The sequence below is a fragment of the Vigna umbellata genome, chromosome 5, assembly GCF_029865625.1.
Source record: "Vigna umbellata cultivar VRB3 chromosome 5, Vumbellata_1.0, whole genome shotgun sequence".
Classification (NCBI taxonomy): Eukaryota; Viridiplantae; Streptophyta; class Magnoliopsida; order Fabales; family Fabaceae; genus Vigna; species Vigna umbellata.
The window spans coordinates 2,990,811-3,011,860 of NC_142169.1; the positions used below are offsets into that span (position 1 = coordinate 2,990,811).

The following is a 21,050-nucleotide window of genomic DNA, read 5'->3' on the forward strand; positions in this document are numbered from 1 at the left end:
AAATTCAAAGGCAAATCAAAGTTGTGCATTGCCTTTCAATTCCAAGGTGCGAAAACGACTGTGCAGCAGCAAGCACCCCTTCATTTGCCCTTCCTTTTCTCACCCTTTTCTTAATTTCCTTGTACTATTATTGTAAATTATAAATAAATAAATACGAAAAGTATTAATATTAGTTATTATTTTCTATATATTATCGGGAAGCAATGTCTCTTACTCTCATTTTACAATCTTCCCTTCTGTTCCTTGTGCTTTGTCTTTCTCCACTCATCTTTTCCTCTTCTCTCTTCTCTTTCTTCTCTCCATCATGACTGGGATTGCTGATGAAGCCCCCGTGACCCTCGACACGCTCAAGCAGTTAATGGCTCAGTTTGCCAAGGAGAGAGACTGGGATCGTTTTCACAGCCCAAGAAACCTTCTATTGGCTCTGGTATGCTTCTTTTCCAATACCCCATGAAAAAAAATGATATTTTTTTGGTTTTTTGTTGCACCCTTTTGTGAACTTTATTGGTTTATCGTGTAGTTTGTACACAGTACTCGTGTTTTTTTATGTGGGTAACGTGGTTCTTTTTTATCCATGAAAGCAAGAAAGGGTATGTAGAGAAGAAGAAGAATCTCTTTGTTGTTATTGTAATTTTTTTACCATTTTCTTCTCGGGTTTTGTAGACGACTCACCTGAGTCACACTTCATATATATAATGGGGTTCTACCAGATTCTTAATGTTTGCATAAAGAAAAAATTTCCTGCAAGTTGGCCTTTTTTTTAAGAGGGTTGAAGCTATAGGCTGTCTTTGGTTGTTTATCCCATTTGATTTTATGTAATTTTAAGTTTTCGAAGTTTGTTTAAAGTAAAATCCTTTTTACTTTAAATTTGTATTAAAATGTTTAACATCAAATGTGAAATAAAATTTTATATAGATTCCTCATCTCAAATTATAGATTTTTTAATTGTTTTTACTTTTATTGTAAAGTGTAATTTATTCCATAGAATTTTTTTTCTTGCATTTTTTAATTATATAGTCGTGTTTGGATTAACCTAGTATGTGCCACTGTTTATACACATGTCCGGTGAGATTTTGATCATTTGACTATTAATAGTAGAAGGAGAAGGTTCTATGTAGTTTCATGTCTTCATAAACTAGTCAAAATGAAATAGAGTGATAGATGAAGGCAAATAGATTGTAGTTTATAGTAGTAATATATTAATTGAGTATAGAATGCATTTTTAAAATATATATTTAGAGTGTATGAAAATATAGTCAATATTCTTTAAATGCAATTAATTTGAAACTAAGACAAATTAAAGCGTTTTTGTTTTGACCGAGAATCACGTAAACCGCCAGGGAACACGGCGAGTTGGATCAAATGACTCACTACCCATTCAAATGAGCAATCACTTTTTCATAATTAGTATTTGTCATGGTCTTTTTTAGATTTTGTCACCTTGTCACAAACCCTGGTCAAAATCGACTTTGCAATGTAAACAGATTCCACGTCGTTGTTACCATAGAAGATTTGTAATTTTTTCGGCCTTCAATTTCGCTTTAACTTTTTAACTTTTGTTCCCAGCAAGAGTACACAAGTGGGACATAACAATGTTTAATGTTATGCTCGAGGACAAGCTGAAGCTGTCAAAATAACACGGTCCCAAAATAAATTGTTTCAGTCGGATGATAATGTTGCAAATACTAACATAAAATTAATGTTGCAAATATTAAGATAAAAATTCAAGTGTATTTTATGTTTCTTTTTTTGGTGTTGATAGGTGGGTGAAGTAGGAGAATTGTCTGAGATATTTCAGTGGAAAGGAGAGGTTCCAAAGGGTCTTCCAGGTTGGAAAGAGGAAGAAAAGGTTCATCTTGGTGAAGAGCTTTCTGATGTGTTGCTTTACCTCGTGAGGCTCTCTGACATTTGTGGTGTTGATCTTGGTAAAGCTGCTTTGAGAAAAGTTCAACTCAATGCCATAAAATACCCTGCAAAAGTTTGCAAAGAGGTGGTTTCAGTTTCAAACACCCCAGAGGAAAACCCTTCCACCAACAATGGCGCTGCCCCTGATGCTGACTGAAATATGTGTTGTTGTTATTCTTGTAATAACAGTATAAATGTGGTGATTTTAGTATCTTTAGCTGAATTAGGGATGAAGTGGGAAATGGGGCATGGTGGTTTTGTACAATGGTTTATGCAGTGTTTTTGCTGCCATTGCATGGAAACCAAACTAATGTTTAGTGTCTGGTAGTTGGTACGTTTATTCTATCAGATTTGTTTTCACTGTTTTGGCAGAATCAAATCCCGTGACAGATATCAGATATGAAGAGATCTAATTCTTCCATTTTTGGTTACCTTACGTTTTACGATTTTGGGGACATTTTGGATGCACAAATAGATTCCGGATTCTCTGCAATTTGATTGTTGTTGGTGACCTTTCGTCCTATATTAAATATATGTATATAATATATATACATGTTTGTGGATCCTTCTGTCTCAGAAAACATGTTTTTAAGGGTTGAATTTCGATAGGTGAGGCGAATTTAAATTCTTTTGGTCTATGGAAAGCGAAAATGCTTCTTAACTTTCTCACAGGAAGGAAAATCAGGGTCTTTGTCGATTTGTGTGTGGCTATGTGTAGCTTTACTGTGTTGCAGATCAGCCAAAATCATGAATAGTTAAGAAACAACGTTGCCGTGCAGATGAATGAGATGATTGTTGATCACAGTTCTAAATGGGACGTGAGAGGACCCTTTGTGCAAAAAGTGAGAGCAGTTTGGATTATTTTATTGGATATCGATACTTTGACAACATTTTAATATTATTTACGTGTCATTTTATGATTGGTCTATGTTAGTGTTTATGATTATTATTATTGATTGTGAAGTAATTTTGGACCAATTACAAAATGACACGTAGATGGTGTTAAAATATTGTCAAAAAAATATTGTCAAAGTATCATTATCCTATTTTATTCCCACGTTTAAAGCGGTTTCACTGACTTTGTGATCAAAAGGAGTTCTCTTTCTAAATATTTAAGATTTTACTGTTCAAGTAAAAGTTAATTATGTTATTGTTTAAATTTTACAAAGTTTAATAATAACAATTAACATAATAATAACATATTAGTATTTGAAAGTATTAAATAAATGATAATGGCACTTAAGAATTTTTTGAATTATAGTTGTATCCTCTGTTTTCTTTACTAGAATGATGCATATCTAAGGTTGAGAGAATGATAATGTAACCAATGTAACATTTTTAAAATAAAATGAAGAATTATAATTTGAGGAAAGTTGCTTAAATTACAAGGTTAAGTAAAATTTTGTGAGAAAAGACTAGTTTACAAAATCAATTCCTCTCGAAGGAGTCACATGTTGGAAAAATAACTCTTCTATAAATACTCTTGGAAAAGTAACGATATTTTCTAAATAGACCCACCGTGTCAGGTGGGGAAATCATACAATTTAAAAAATAATATATATTTTTTTCATGTGCATGGAGAAATTTCCAAGATCCGAGCCTGTTTTTCTTGCATTATAGTTGACAAGATTTTCCACTTAAAAACAAAGTACAAGAACAAATATAATGGATTAGTATTCCACTAGTTGATTTGTGTTTAGCTTATAAACAAATACACTTAACTACATTTTACATATTATGTTTTATAAAAAAAAAAGAGTGTTACTTTCTCCACCACCACACAACATCTCTTCAACTTTTCTTATTTTCAAAACAACCTTATATAAATATTTATTTTTTTACTTTTATCTATTTTAATCTAAAACCCTAATCTCATTCGCATTCCCTTTTTCACTGCTGTAATATCCCCACACCCCCACACGCTCACATAACCTTCATTTCTCCCTTTCACTATCTTCTTTCTTTCCTCCTCTTAGCTCTCTTATTTTTTTATTTCTGTTTCCTCCACCATTTTTATTGCTTCCATTGTCACTGACTCATGTGATAAATCTGATGATCAAGGTTTGTTTATGCTCTTTGTAGCAATTGTTAAAATTGTGGTTGTTGACCAGGATGTCGCTGTCTCTCACCTGTCGGCGATGTCGTTGCCTCGATCACCTCACTCATCGGTGATGCTCCAACCGGCGTAAATGAAACTATGGAGTACTTCCGCCCATTAAAAGGACACTGAAACCCTAGACCGACCCAGTTACAGTTACAGTTTCAGTTTCTTCTTCCACAATGCAAATGGCCTATTGCATATCTCATTTTCCCAAGCTTCTGCTCCTCCCTTCTCTGCCACACTCCCCGTCGCGTTCCTTTGCTCTCCTCCCATGGCCGAAACCACTGTCCCTAAACCACGTCGTTCCACACTTTATGTATATTTAAGTATTGATAAAAAATGTTCGATATTAAGTACACACATAATAATGTATTATTAAAAGAATACACCCAACCAACAAAATGATAAACTAGACGATGAGTGTTGAAAGAGTAGTTTGAGCTGAATAAAGTTGCAACTTTTGTTTGTGCTAGTGTATTGAAATTCACTAAGGTGCTTTCTGGGATGATGATTGTATTAGGTATTTGATGAGTTCATATTTATGCCCACATTTATGCTTTAAAATTCAAATTTTTGATGGGATAATTGTGCTTAAATGGTTGATTTTAAGTGAATTTGTGATGATTGGAATTGTTGGGTTTGGGAAATAAAGAGACGTAAAAAGTGAGTTTTAGCGCATAAATTATTCTTGGATGTTCTAATGTTTATTTGTGCAGCTGAGAATATAAGTTTTATTGGTCCAAATGGCAATTCAAGGCCCAAAATCAGATTTTATTTGGAAAATTCAGAACGGGCTAAAGTGCAGATAGAAGAAATTTCAGGGCATTTGTGCAATTTTGGAAAGTCAGAAAATCTAAAAGATAAAATTCAGTTGTTGAATTTAATTTGGGAATATCAACATAAAATATCTTCCAAAATAATTTTATCATTATCTAAATCTTTTAGTTATTTGGAAGATATAGGATATATGATATAAGATAATTGAGTTAATATCTATCAAATATCCTTTAAAACTGATTTAATCTAATGAATATTTGAAAGATATAATATATCAACAGAAAATATCTTATCAACAAACTATTTAGAGTCCAAGCCCAATCAAGCCTATATAAAGAGACCCAAGGGAGGCAGAAAAAGGGGACTTCACTTAATTCATTCTCTCATACTCCTCTCACTTTTCTTTCATCTTGTATTCAACTTCATTCATGGAGAGCTAAGCATCTAGGGCTATTCTGCTGTAATTCCATGATGGATTCTGAGGTTACGTTCAGTTAATGCAATTGTTTACTTTGATTATTGGTTTAAGTTGTTCTCTCTATGTCTTTTATCTCTCTATCTTGTTAAAAGTAAAGATTTTTGCATCATAATGTGTTTGAATCTACATGCATATTGATTATATGAGTTCTAGGGTTTCTAGGTTTAATTGAGAATTTACTTTGATTTAGTTTAGGAACTTTCATATGATTAAATGGTTTTTACTATCAATTGAGAATGTACTTTGGTTGGTTGATGGACAAATTTATGAACACCAAAATATGATGTCACAAACTTGTTTTTCAATCGGCAAGTATGACCGAATCGTTCAAGTAATAAACTTGGTAAGACCAAGTATCGTTCTTCCCAAAGGACTCACGGCCTAGTTTAGTTGTGTGGTTTCTTGATTAGCTAAGACTTAAAGACGAAATATTTAGATTTTTATATGCAAAAGACGAAAATTAAATATGTATGCATGAAGTTTTTGATCAATGGCAAAAAGCAAAAGATAAACACTTTCAATGAAATATATGTATGAATATGTTGTTGGGGGTCAATTTCATCTTATCCACTCTCATATTTTAGGAATTCAACATTCAAATCATCATTGTTAATGCCACTCTCTAAAGTACCTTTCAAGAAGGCTTCTCCCTAATCACGAGTTCATACAATTCCTAGCATTCCTAATGATCAGTTCATAAGTACAGGAGCTTAACGACAACCAATATAATATTGGGAGAATTTCCCCGGATCTAGACTTCCCCGTACGCGCCCGTATCGACAAAACCAATAATCATGCATCGAATGAGTTAAACAATGCAAGCATTAAACAAAGAGGAAAAACCCTAACTAATGATGAAAGAAAGCATAAGTCTTAATTAAAAGATGTAAAAACAGATTCCATATATGAGAGCTTCAAAAGATTACATTGATTCCCCAACAAACATACAGAGTTTAGTTCACCATATTTATGGTGAACCTAGATGAATTACAATGAAAGAATGAAAGATAAAACCCTAAAAAGGTGAAGAGGAAGCCTCAGCATCCAAGATCCTCCTTCAAAGGGGTGGAAGAGAAAGTGTGTGCTTCGTTCCAGCCAAAGATACAAACCCTAAGAAACCCTAAAGCTTATATATTATTCGTAAATTACAGAAAATTAGGTCCAAACCCATTAAAGTGCCGCTCAGCGGTAAAATACCGCTCAGCGGTAAGTGCATGTCACGTTTCTTCCCCTCAGTGGCCATTTTGCCCCTCAGCGGTCCTCCCGTGAGCTCCTGAGTGCCGCTCAGCGGTAAACTGCCGCTGAGCGGTGACTTCGGCTTCTCCTTTTGCACTTTTTGATGTCTTTTTTGATTCCATATCTCTCCTTCTTCACTTCTTTCACCAAATTCACCTTAAAACCTGCACAAAAACACTGAAATCAAGCATAAACCTGTCCAGCTCTCTTATTTCTAAAAATATGAAGAAAAGCATGATTTCAAGCTAGTTTCTAAGTATAAAGGTTGCTTTTAGTATCAATTTTAAGCATGAAAATAATAGTTTTTCAACACCTCTTGACATTAGGAGGACGGATTTGACTCCTCTTGCAAAGTATTGGATGGCGTTTTCTCATGCCAACATTCAGCCATGTTCACATGTGTCAGATATTACTCTCAGTATGGCACTATTCATTTACTGTGCTATCAGAAATTTAAATGTTAATATTGGGCAGGTGATAGCTGATGAAATTAGTGTATGTGCTAACACCTCAAACAACAAAGCACCATTAGGACATCCTTCTTTGATCACTCACCTTTGCAAGCTAGCTGGGGTGGACACTTCTGTTCCACCATTTGAGAGGCCAAGAAAAGCTATTGATGAGGCCTATTACAGACAGTACTGTGGAGGTGAGGATGCAGCTCAGCCAGTTCCACCACGCCGGGCTCGTAGAGAGAGAGGGCCAGCACAGAGCCAGACATCTGCTGATACACATGAAGCAGAACCATTCCAGATGAGGGACATGTATATGTCTCTTATAGGTGCTCAGTTGCAGTCCATTCACAGAGGGCAGGTGGCCACTGCTGAGATGATTGTGGGGATGTATGATACACCTCCAGCCCACAGGTGGACTATGGATGAATTCCATAATGTGGTAGCTTGGCCAGAGGAACCAGTGCATGGAGGAGGAGTTGGAGCAGCTGAAGCTTCAGCTAGAGATATGGAAGAAGATGAAGCTGATGAGGATGATGCATTTGAAGATGATGAAGATGAAGAGGAAGAGGAAGATACAGAGGACAACTCAGACTGATGAGGAGCTGAGATAGCATTTACTGATAAATGCTATCATATGATTATGCTTTTGTGCTTTAAGTTTTCTGAACTTTTTTTTTTGTTTTTGTTTTTAGATTAGGGTTTGATGTACTCTATTGAACACCTGGTTTGATGATGGTTTGCTATTAACTATGATTGTGTGATAAGTAATACTGAATGATGCTTATTGATTGATTGATGTTGAGATGATGTGCACATTAAAATGCTTATACAGGTGATTCACAAGCTTTGTGAACAAATGCATGATATCATGATTGTGATTGTGAAATTAAGCAGGATGTGTATGTCAAATGTGAATGAGCTTATATGTGAGGTTTTGAGCTCCAGATTTGTTATTGTTGAATGCTATTACTTTGAAAGCATGAATGATTTTGCCCAGGTTTTCTATGATTGAATCAATTGCTTGTTTTGCATCATATGATCAAGGCCGTTTGTTGAAACCCTTTTATTGGCCAAATTCATAAAATTAGCCCACTAAAAGAGAACACTTTGTGTTCTATCCTTTTGAACCCTTAGCCTTGAACATACACTGAAACCCTTGATTGAAAAATTTGTACCTTGAGTTAAGTAGAAGATCTTGTGTGGTATTGTTAAATGTTCAAGTTTGGGGTTGTTGGGAAAACATGAAAAGCATTGAGCTAAGAGCTAAAAAGTAAGAATATGCAAAGAAAAAGAAAAGAAAAGAAAAAGAAGCAAAGCTTAATGCAAAGGCAAAAGAAAGTTGGGAAAGAATAAGATGATTGTGTTGTATGATTCTCTTAACTCAAGGGTTTTGTGATCTAGAAAAACCAATTTTCTTGTTAGCCCAGCCACGTTATAAGCCATAGAAAAGTCCTTGTGATGATGCATGCTTGTGAATGTTTTTGATTGTGGTAAAATGAAAGGCAAAGTTGATTCATGTGACATTGTGATAGTAGAGTGAATGAGTGATTACCTTTTATACACTTGTGTGTTGAGTGAAACACTTTACCTAGTGAGGAAATATTCCATTAGCACATGAACATCCATGCTTAATTGATTGGTCATTCATGAAAAAGAGCATTTGTTGGGTATTAACTGACCTTGTGAAACACTAAAGCATGTGCACATCTTGATTGAACTCTTGGTCATAAGTTTGATTGAAGTTTTTACTTATCTAAAAAGAGGATTTTTGAATGAGTGAACCATCATATGAATTGGTTGAAGATTGAGTTATATCTTGTTTGCTTGAGGACAAACAAAGTTCTAAGTTTGGGGTTGTGATAACAGTTGAAAAACTGTTATTTTCATGCTTAAAATTGACACAAAAAGCAACCTTTACACTTAGAAACTAGCTTGAAATCATGCTTTTATCCATATTTTCAGAAATAAGAGAGCTGGACAGGTTTATGCTTGATTTCAGTGTTTTTGTGCAGGTTTTAAGGTGAATTTAGTGAAAGAAGTGAAGAAGGAGAGAGATGGAATCAGAAAAGACATCAAAAAGTGCAAAAGGAGAAGCCGAAGTCACCGCTCAGCGGCAGTTTACCGCTGAGCGGTACTCAGGAAGTCACGGGAGGTCCGCTGAGGGGCAAAATGGCCGCTGAGGGGAAGAAACGACTCACGCACTTACCGCTGAGCGGCACTTTAATGGGCTTGGACCTAATTTTTTGTAATTTACGAATGGTATTTAAGCTTTAGGGTTTCCTAGGGTCAGGTATCTTTGGCTGCAACGAAGTAAACACTCTCTCTTCCACCCCTTTGAAGGAGGATCTTGGATGCTCAGGCTTCCTCTTCACCTTTTAGGGTTTTATCTTTCCATTCTTTCATTGTTATTCATCTAGGTTCACCATGAATATGGTGAACTAAACTTTATATGTTTGTTGGGGAATCAATGTAATCTTTTGAAGCTCTCATATATGGAATTTGTTTTTACATCTTTTATTTAAGATCTATGCTTTCTTTCATCATTAGTTAGGATTTTTCCTCTTTGCTTAATGCTTGCATTGTTTAACTCATTCGATGCATGATTATTGGTTTTGTCCATACGGGCGCGTACGGGGAAGTCTAGATCCGGGGAATTTCTCCCAATATTATATTGGTTGTCGTTAAGCTCCTGCACTTATGAACTGATCATTAGGAATGCTAGGAATTGTATGAACTCGTGATTAGGGAGAAGCCTTCTTGAAAGGTACATTAGAGAGTGGCATTAATAATGATGATTTGAATGTTGAATTCCTAAAATATATGACAGTGGATAAGATGAAATTGAACCCCAACAACATATTCATACATATATTTCATTGAAAGTGTTTATGTTTTGCTTTTTGCCATTGATCAAAAACTTCATGCATACATATTTAATTTTCGTCTTTTGCATATATAAAAATCCAAATATTTTGTCTTTAAGTCTTAGCTAATCAAGAAACCACACAACTAAACTAGGCTGTTAGTCCTTTGGGAAGAACGATACTTGGTCTTACCAAGTTTATTACTTGAACGATTCGGTCATACTTGCCGATTGAAAAACAAGTTTGTGACATCATATTTTGGTGTTCTTAAATTTGTCCATCAAAAAGATAGAACACAAAATGTTCTCTTTTAGTGGGCTAACTTTATGAATTTGGCCAATAAAAAGGGTTCCAACAAACGGCCTTGATCATATGATGCAAAACAAGCAATTGATTCAATCATAGAAAACCTGGGCAAAGTCATTCATGCTTTCAAAGAAATAGCATTTAACAATAACAACTCTGAAGCTCAAAAGCTCACATATAAGCTCATTCACATTTGACATACACATCCTGCTTAATTTCACAATCACAATCATAATATCATGCATTTGTTCACAAAGCTTGTGAATCACCTATATAAGCATTTTAATGTGCACATTATCTCAACATCAATCAATCAATAAGCATCATTCAGCATTACTTATCACACAATCACAGTTAATAGCAAACCATCACAAGAAACCAGGTGTTCAATAGAGTACATCAAACCCTAATCTAAAAACAAAAACAAATAAGTTCAAAAAACTTAAACCACAAAAGCATAATCATATGATAGCATTTATCAGTAAATGCTATCTCAGCTCCTCATCAGTCTGAGGTTTCCTCTGTATCTTCCTCTTCCTCCCCATCTTCATCATCTTCAAATGCATCATCATCATCAGCTTCATCTTCTTCCATCTCTCTAGCTGAAGCTTCAGCTGCTCCAGCTCCTCCTCCATGCACTGGTTCTTCTGGCCAAGCTACCACATTATGGAATTCATCCATAGTCCACCTGTGAGCTGAAGGTGTATCATACATCCCCACAATCATCTCAGCAGTGGCCACCTGCCCTCTGTGAATGGACTGCAACTGAGCACCTATAAGAGACATATACATGTCCCTCATCTGGAATGATTCTGCTTCATGTGTCTCAACAGATGTCTGGCTCTGTGCTGGTCCTCTCTCTCTACGAGCACGGCGTGGTGGAACTGGCTGAGCTGCTTCCTCACCTCCACAGTACTGCCTGTAATAAGCCTCATCAATAGCTTTTCTTGGCCTCTCAAATGGTGGAGCAGAAGTGTCCACCCCAGCTATCTTGCAAAGATGCGTGATCAAAGAGGGATGTCCTAGTGGTGCTTTGTTGTTTGAGGTATTGGCACACACACTAATCTCATCAGCTATCACCTGCCCAATATTAACATTCAAGTTTCTGATAGCACAGTAGATGAAGAATGCCCTGCTGAGAGTAATATCTGACACATGTGAACATGGCTGAATGTTGGCATGAGAAAACGCCATCCAATACTTTGCAAGAGGAGTCAAATCTGTCCTCCTAATGTTAACCACTGAGCCAGATCTATTCCTTTGGAAGTGTCCTCCAGGTATACACAATACTCTCTCCACATCCTCATAATCAGCACCTTCCTCCATGCAAAGAGCAAACTGGCACTGCTCACCAGCCCATACAGTGTCCAGGAAGTTATTAATAGAATCAGGATCATACCTGATAGCATGGCCTCTGACATAGCCCAAATAATTCTCAGCTGGATAATCACCAATCTTCTTTGCATTGGTGTAAAATTCCTTTACCACAGCTATGTTGGCAGGTGCAGGATAAGTGGCTAGCTTTCCCCAGTCATTCCCTAACACTTGCTCTCCAAATTGAGGAGCAAAGTTAGGTATCATTCCAACCTTTCTCTCCATCAGAAGTCTCCTGTCCTGAACCACTTTAAAGTGCTTCTCATGTTTCCTAGAGAGGAACCTGCTAGAGTGGGGTTGCTCTGGTTCCTTTTCCTTTCTCTTGGTTGCCATGGTTTTCAATCTTTTTCCTGAAGAAGATGCCATTCCTACATTCAAACACAATTACAAAACCACAGAACATGATGTTAATCATTAGTAAAACACAGAACACAACTCTTTTCGAAGCTAAACCACCGCTGAGGGCCAGAATTTCCCCTCAGCGCCACCAGTGCCACATTCCAAATCACAAAAAACCAGAAAAACCAAATCTGGCAGAGTGCCGCTCAGCGGCAGTTTACCCCTCAGCGGTAACTCTGCAGATTTTTGAAAAACCTATTTTAAAGCTGTCCTAACTCCACCCAAATGCAATTTTCAGTTTTCTAGTTCATAATCATGCAGTTTAACCGGTTCAAACATCAAATATATCATCAAATCATGCATAGAAATCAAAACCCCTAAATATTCATGCTTTGACAATCACATTCAAATTCAAGAACCCTAGAATGAACAAAATGCATTTTACTTACTTGGGTGGAGATACTAGATGCAATGAGAATGCTTTCAAGCTAGAATGCTCTCTTCTAACCCCAAACTTTGTTGACACACTAGTGAAAAATTGAGTGGAAGAGAAATTTTCTTAAGAGGGAAGAGTGAAAAGATGTGGAAAACCTTGGAGAAGGTATGTGGGAGTGTTTGTGCAGAGAAAAGTCTGAAAGTGTGAGAGAGTGCGCAGCTTAGGGTTTAAAAATACCCTAATGGGCTCGGGTCCCGCTAAGGGGAACTTAAAACCCATTCTGCGAGAGTACCGCTCAGCGGTAAATTACCGCTCAGCGGCACTTTCGTGATGTGCTCTTCTCCTTCTTTTTTTAACCTACATGCCTCCCATACATGCCCCTCACTGATTCCCTGCAATTCAATATTTAAAATGCTTATGCAAACCCTAACTAAAATAAACAAACAGAAATATTCAATCAACTGGGTTGCCTCCCAGGTAGCGCTTGTTTAACGTCACGAGCCTGACCCAAAATCCACCAACACCCTTCAGTAGGTGCAAAATTTTCTTACCAACACCCATCAGTAGGTGTTACAACCCTAGTATCCTTCAGTAGATACTTAACCATCTAGCATCCTTCAGTAGATGCTATCTCCAACAAAATATTTACAAAAATAATGATCACAAATTAAAAATTTCAAAACCAAATCAAAAGTCTTTAAATCCACTGGGTTGCCTCCCAGCAAGCGCTCTTTTAATGTCATTAGCTTGACCCAATAAAGTTCAAGTTCCATCTTCTTTATAGTTGATGTTATCATTCCACCAACTCCTCAGCTGTTTCCTTTGAACTGTTTTGGTCCTTCTAGAATATGGAGACTCTATCTCTATCATCTCCTTCTCTTTAAAGCCCTTCACAACCCACAACTTGTTCTTGATTCTTACAGGTGTGCCAAGTTGGAATCTTCTTTTCTCCCAGTCACTAGGAATTTTTTCTCCTCTTCCAGTCTCTTCTTCCTTGGGTACCTGAAACAACAAACAATGGTTACCTGCAACCTTGAGATTTTCATCTTTACAGCTAGTCATGGGTGCATCTCGAAATGCAGCTTTATAACTAGCTTCTTCCTCCTTTGCTTGCGTCTCATCTTTGAAGACGTCTATAACCACTCTCTCTTCCCTGTCCTGGAGTACCACTATACCTTCATTTACATCAATAATAGCCCTGGCCATTTTCATAAACGGTCTTCCAAGTATGATAGGTATCTTCTCTGTCTCCATCTTCATCACCACAAAGTCTGCCAAGAACTGAAGTTTGCCAACACAAACTATAATGTCCTCTACAATCCCACATGGCTCCTTTGAAGATCCATCGGCCATTACTATTTTAACCTTTGCAGGTTTCACTTTAACATTGCCGATTTGCTCTAGTAAAGAGTAAGGTATCAAGTTAACACTTGAACCTAAATCAAGGAGAGCTTTCTTTACCTTTTTCTTCCCTATGGTACAAGGGATAGAAAAACTACCTGGATCTAATGCTTTAGGAGGGAATGGCTCTTTTTTAACAGTTATACATTTTTTTGCTTCATCACCTCTACGTCTTTTCTTTGTAGAAATGTTCTCATCAGATTTTGTGTAAACTGTGATTTTCTGTAGAATCTGCTCCCAAGGTGCATCATTATCCAACATCTTGAATAATTCTGTGAAATCCAATTGTTTCTCTTGATTTATTGGAAAAGGAAAAATATTTTCGCTCTCTATTTCTCTTCTTTCTTCTGGTTCTCCTTCTTCTAACTCAATTATCTCTTCATTCACACTCTTTACCACCTTGCACTCTTCTCTGGGGTTAACCTCAGTATTAGCCCCAAAATTTCTATTTGGTCTTTCTTCCAATTGCTTGGTAATCTGACCCATTTGAATCTCCAAATTCTTTATAGCAGCTTCAGTGCTCTTTTGAGAAGATTCAGTTTTCTGTATGAATTGCTGAAGAGTTTCTTCCAACCTTGTTGATCTTTCATTAAGCATAGATAACTGTTGCCAAAAGGTTGGTTGCTGCTGCTGCTTATTATATTGATTAGCTTGCCCAGTTTGTCCTTGACCAATGCTTGGATGTGGTTTCCACCCTTGATTGTAATTCCCTTGACGGTATGGAAATTGATTAGCCATGAAATTAACATCCTCCACGGCTTCCACTGGAAAAGCACATTGACCATTGATATGGTCACCTCCACATAATTCGCACAACTGGGTTTGTACCTGTGCAGCAGTTTTTAACTCTTTAGGTAATTGTGCAAGAGTTTTAGTCAGAGTCTCCAGCTGTTGAGTTAGAATTTTATTTTGAGCTAGCAAGGCATCATGTGTCTGTAATTGGAGAACCCCTTTTTGTTGCATAGGAGCTCCTCTCTCACTGTGCAGCTCATTATCACTAGTAGCCATGTTGTCAATGATTTCTATAGCTTCCTCTGGAGTTTTCCATTTGATATTTCCTCCTGCTGAGGCGTCAAGCATCATCTTTGTTTGTGAACCAAGACCTCCAAGGAAAGTTAAGACTACTTCCTGTTCTTCAAAGCCATGCGTGGGTGTTTTTCTTAGCAGACTTTTGTATCTATCCCATGCATGCCCCAGTAATTCTTCCATGCCTTGCTTAAATGAAGATATCTCTTGCTTTCCTTTTGTCACCTTTGATTATGGAAAGTACTTGTTCAAAAACTTTGTTACCACTGCTTCCCACTCTGTCAAACTTCCTTCTGGGAAAGAATTCAACCAAAGCTTAGCATTGCCTCCCAATGAGAAAGGAAACAAACTAAGTTTGATCGCTTCATCTGGCACCCCATTAATTTTGACTGTGTTGCAAATTTCATTGAATGTAGTAAGGTGCTCATATGGGCTTTCATGAGATAACCCATTAAATTGGTTACTTTTCACCAGTTGGATCAGTGCTGGTTTGACCTCCATGTTAGCTGCATTGACTCTTGGTCTAGCTATGCTGTTAAAGTGCTGAGGTCCAGCTATATTGGTGTAATCAGCAAGAGTTCTTCTGATATTATTGTTCTCCATATTTTCTGTGCTATGAACAGAACTTTGTGGTGATGGTTGCAACAGAGTTTCCGGAGGAGGAAAAAGTTCTCTAGAGGTTCGGATTCTTCTCCTCCGTCTACTGTCTTCTAATCCTTCAAGCAGAGGTTCTGTTGTTTTCTTGCTCCTAGTTCGAATTTCCTCCTGCATACACAAGAACACAAAACCCTAGAAAAGATTTGGTTAGCACAAAAAGATATAAGAGAAGATATAAGATTCAGAGAATAAAAACAGAAAACAGAAAAACAGAAAACAGAAAAATAAAATAAAATAAAATAAAATAAAATAAAAACCGAAAAAATAAAAACAGAAAATAAAAACAGAAATTCAAAATTAAAGTCAAAGATAATCAATAATCACACAAATTAACCAATTAAACCACGAGTCCCCGGCAACGGCGCCAAAAACTTGATGGACAAATTTATGAACACCAAAATATGATGTCACAAACTTGTTTTTCAATCGGCAAGTATGACCGAATCGTTCAAGTAATAAACTTGGTAAGACCAAGTATCGTTCTTCCCAAAGGACTCACGGCCTAGTTTAGTTGTGTGGTTTCTTGATTAGCTAAGACTTAAAGATGAAATATTTAGATTTTTATATGCAAAAGACGAAAATTAAATATGTATGCATGAAGTTTTTTATCAATGGCAAAAAGCAAAAGATAAACACTTTCAATGAAATATATGTATGAATATGTTGTTGGGGGTCAATTTCATCTTATCCACTCTCATATATTTTAGGAATTCAACATTCAAATCATCATTGTTAATGCCACTCTCTAAAGTACCTTTCAAGAAGGCTTCTCCCTAATCATGAGTTCATACAATTCCTAGCATTCCTAATGATCAGTTCATAAGTACAGGAGCTTAACGACAACCAATATAATATTGGGAGAATTTCCCCGGATCTAGACTTCCCCGTACGCGCCCGTATCGACAAAACCAATAATCATGCATCGAATGAGTTAAACAATGCAAGCATTAAACAAAGAGGAAAAACCCTAACTAATGATGAAAGAAAGCATAAGTCTTAATTAAAAGATGTAAAAATAGATTCCATATATGAGAGCTTCAAAAGATTACATTGATTCCCCAACAAACATACAGAGTTTAGTTCACCATATTCATGGTGAACCTAGATGAATTACAATGAAAGAATGAAAGATAAAATCCTAAAAAGGTGAATAGGAAGCCTCAGCATCCAAGATCCTCCTTCAAAGGGGTGGAAGAGAAAGTGTGTGCTTCGTTCCAGCCAAAGATACAAACCCTAGGAAACCCTAAAGCTTATATATTATTCGTAAATTACAGAAAATTAGGTCCAAGCCCATTAAAGTGCCGCTCAGCGGTAAGTGCATGTCACGTTTCTTCCCCTCAGCGGCCATTTTGCCCCTCAGCGGTCCTCCCGTGAGCTCCTGAGTGCCGCTCAGCGGTAAACTACCGCTGAGCGGTGACTTCGGCTTCTCCTTTTGCACTTTTTGATGTCTTTTCTGATTCCACATCTCTCCTTCTTCACTTCTTTCACCAAATTCACCTTAAAACCTGCACAAAAACACTGAAATCAAGCATAAACCTGTCCAGCTCTCTTATTTCTAATAATATGAAGAAAAGCATGATTTCAAGCTAGTTTCTAAGTATAAAGGTTGCTTTTAGTATCAATTTTAAGCATGAAAATAACAGTTTTTCAACTGTTATCATTGGTAGTAATAATTTCAACTATAATCAATTGAGAATTTACTTTGGTTGATTAACTTTTAACTTGGTTAGGAGATTTAAGAATAGACATGATTAAACACAATAGAATTTGATTGAGAATGTACTTTGGTTGAATTTATTGTGAATAATCTAGAAAGGTTTTGCATTTGATTGAGAATTTACTTTGGTTAAATGCATGATCGCCCTCAAATTAATTAAGAATGTACTTTAATTAATTTGAAACTTAAACAATAATCAATTGAACAATTATCCGTGAATAACCGATGATGAATCTAACTTGGAAAAGCAGTGGAATTAGCCTATTTAATCATAATTGTTTTTAAGTTTCTTATTTATTCTTTAAACATTCTTCAACCATTACTTTTATTCATAAGCATTGCATAAAATTCATAAGAGTCAGATATTCGAAAGCAATTCCGTGTTCGTAGGGAGACGACTTAGGGTTACTTTAGCCCTATCTACTTTCTTGGATACTACTTGGCAATACTAAAGTTGCCTTGAAAAGTAGTATTAATTTGATAGCTTCAACGACAGCGTATCAGTATTATAATCTCTTCATCTCCATTTTTTTTATATCAGTAATGACTACTTCCTCATTGCTCCTTTATATTCCGGTGGAAGTGTCATATTATTGTCGATGTTAACTAGGATGTGAAGGATGAAACTGAAGAAGATGAAGAGTACCAGGAAAGTGGCTCGATGATTGGCTCTGAAGGGGAAGAACTAAAAGAAGTAAAACGGATCTCTTATCCTTCAACGGAGGCAGATACAAATGTTGATATCCGTTTAAGAATAAACGGATACTGTCATCCGTTTCATGAATTATGTTGGTGAAAGTTAAAATTTTTAATTACAAAAAATTAAATATTTAGAAGGGCAAAAGAGGAATGGAAAGGTGGAAGGAGTACTGTGTGGTTCCTCCCAGAGTCTATTTAGCACCTTATATTTTTGGATGTGTTATATATGTTCACTTACACCCACATCAACGTACAAAGCTTAAAGAACGAGCGATCAAATGTGTTTTTGTTGGGTATGGATCAACTCAAAAAGGTTATTGTGCTTACTATCCACCATTAAAGAAATTTTATATTTCGATGGATGTGACATTTAATGAGCATGAATTCTTTTATGTTGATTCTCTACTTTAGGGAGGCAATGAAAGTGAAGTCCATAATCATGATGTTAGTTTGTTTGATGTCTCAAATATAAAATTATATTGTGAAGATAAATTATCGTGTGAGGATCATTTTGTAGGAAGTGAGTCAATCCTAAATATGGACACTTCTTTTCTGAATAATACAATGTCTTCTGATCATAACTAATTGGCTTAATCTTCTCCACAGGTTCATCTTGACTCTTTAGAGGTACCTTCTGATCCTATCTCTGACAATACTAATTTAGATGAAATTGATCATGAAATTGATTCTTTTCTATGTGAGACCACCAGCACATCAAACATTAAGTCTACTACTGTTCAATATATTCTTCCACCTCGTTCTAACCGTGGTCAACCTCCAACTAAATATGAACCAGACCTCCAAGCCAAAGTTAAATACCTCATTGTACATATGTGTCATATCACAGGTTATCCTAGTCATATGCATCATTTGTATCTCAATTATCTTCAATTTCTATTCCTAGTAATATACAGGAAGCTTTGGCAGATCCTAGATGGACCAAAGCAATGGTTGAGAAGATGACAACTTTAGAAAAAAATAACACTTGGGATCTTGTGTCCTTACCAAGAGGGAAGAAAACAGTGGGCTGGAAATGGGTCTTTACAATTAAGCATAAACTTTATGGAACTATTGAGAGGTATAAAACATGACTTGTGGCTAAATGTTACACTCAATCTTATGGTGAAGATTACCAAGAGACGTTTACACCAGTAGCCAAGCTCAACATTGTGAGAATACTTCTGCCGCTAGCTGCAAACCAAGATTAGCATCTTCTATAATTTGATGTGAAAATGCTTTCCTACATGGAGAAATTTCAGAAGAAATTTATATGGATTCTCTACCAAGCATGACATATTCAATTGGAATGAAGGTTTGCAAATTAAAGAAGGCTTTATATGGATTAAAATAATCCCCAAGAGCATGGTTTGAAAGTTTTACCAAGTCTATGAAGGCTTTTGGCTATAGAGCAAGTAACTCTGATCACACCTTATTTTTGAAGAGAGGAAAAAGAAAAATTGAAGCTTTGATTATATATGTAGATGACATGATTGTTACATGAAATGACCAAGATGACATTTCTAGTTTACAACAATACCTTGCATCTGAATTTGAGATGAAACAATTTGGAAACCTCAAATATTTTTTGGGTATTAAAGTAGCTAGATCAAAACATGGTATTTTCCTATGCCAAAGAAAATATACTATTGACTTATTATCGGCAACTGGGCTACTTGGGAGTAAACCAACTGATACACCAATTGAACAAAATCATAAACTCTTTCAATGCTCAAATTCAGCAAGCATGATAGGAAAATTAATTTATTTGTACCATACACGTCCAGATATCACCTATGTAGCGAATGTTGGTATTCAATTTATGCACACTAGTACAAAAATTGCGTACAACGTCGAATATTTTAGGCTTTTAACGGCGAATTCGCGAATGACGTCATATCAGGAGACGTTAAATTGACGTTGAATTTTAAAAAATTCGACGTTAAATTAACGTCGAATTTTGTCAATATACGACGTTAACTTAACATCGAATTTTGTCAATATTCGATGTTAATCAATTTTTTTTATGTTTTTTAATTAATTGTGATCCTTTTTAACAACTCTACGAGATCTAAAAAGCAGAAAAACAACAAATTTCAAGTTTTTGGTATTTTATAAAGCATGAACTTTGATCAACAACAAACAACAATAACCAACAACAAACAAGTTCAATCAAACAACAACAAACAAGTTCAACCAAACAACAACGACAAACAAGTTCAACCAAACAACAACGACAAACAAGTTCAACCAAACAACAACCATAAACAAGTTAAAAAAAACAACAAACAAGTTCAACAAATAAGTTCTTCAAAACGAAAACGAAAACTAACCTTCAAAAGGTGGGTTCATTAGAATAAAGTGTCGTCCCTCGTGAGAGAGAAAGCAAAATGCGTCTATGAAGGACAAGAACACAAAAATAATCGGTTAAAACAAACGAAAATCATACATAAAGTAGTTAATTAACATGCATTTGTATCAAATGAAAGAAAGATTACCTATGATGGTCGTCAAACTTCGTTCGAAAAAAGTTTGAGAAGAGAAGAGGGTCTCACGCGCTAAGATAAAGTGAATGAATTTTCAATCTCCCGCTCAAATTTTTATTGAATTCACTAACCTTTTAACGTCTAACGCTAGGATATTCGACATTTTATATCCTTTTATGTCGAATTACAGTTATAAACAACGTTTAATAATTGCATTTATTAACAAAAATGCCACCGGTCATTTTTAACGTTGGCTATTTAGTGGTTCGATGTTAAACGCGTGACGTTATACGTTGTTTTTGCACTAGTGACATGAGCCATGAAAGCTTCATATGGATGTTGTTGAGAGGATTTTGGGATATTTGAAGTCCGATCCTGGAAGAGGAATTTTGTTCTGAAATCATGGAAACTTAAAGGTAGAAGAGTACAAAGATGCAAATTGGGCAGGTTCAAAAGATGATAGAAGATATTTACTTTTGTAGGAGGGAATCTTGTAACTTGGAGGAGTAAAAAACAGCCTGTAGTAGCAAGATCTAGTGTTGAAGCAGAATTCAGAGGCATGACACTAGGGGTATGTGAAATTTTGTGGATTAAAAATGTGCTATTAGATTTGGGCTTTAAACCAAATGAAGCTATGAGTTTGTACTATGACAATACTTTGGTTGTAGCAATTGGTCACAATCCTGTGCAACATGATAGAACAAAGCATTTGAAAATTGATAGACATTTCATCAAAGAGAAGCTTGAAGTTGTAATAATTTCATTTCCTTTTGTAAGATCAGAATTGCAGTTGGCT

General features: G+C 36.0%; 1 protein-coding gene across 1 annotated transcript; it reads left to right on the top strand.

Annotated features, from left to right (window-relative positions):
- The first annotated feature begins 208 nt into the window (after positions 1–208).
- On the top strand, positions 209–2,336 carry LOC124827087 (uncharacterized). Its single transcript, XM_047300071.2, has 2 exons — positions 209–427; positions 1,763–2,336. Exons 1-2 carry the CDS (start codon positions 305–307, stop codon positions 2,060–2,062), a joined length of 423 nt encoding a protein of 140 aa, XP_047156027.1. The 5' UTR covers positions 209–304; the 3' UTR covers positions 2,063–2,336.
- The last annotated feature ends 18,714 nt before the right edge of the window (positions 2,337–21,050 follow it).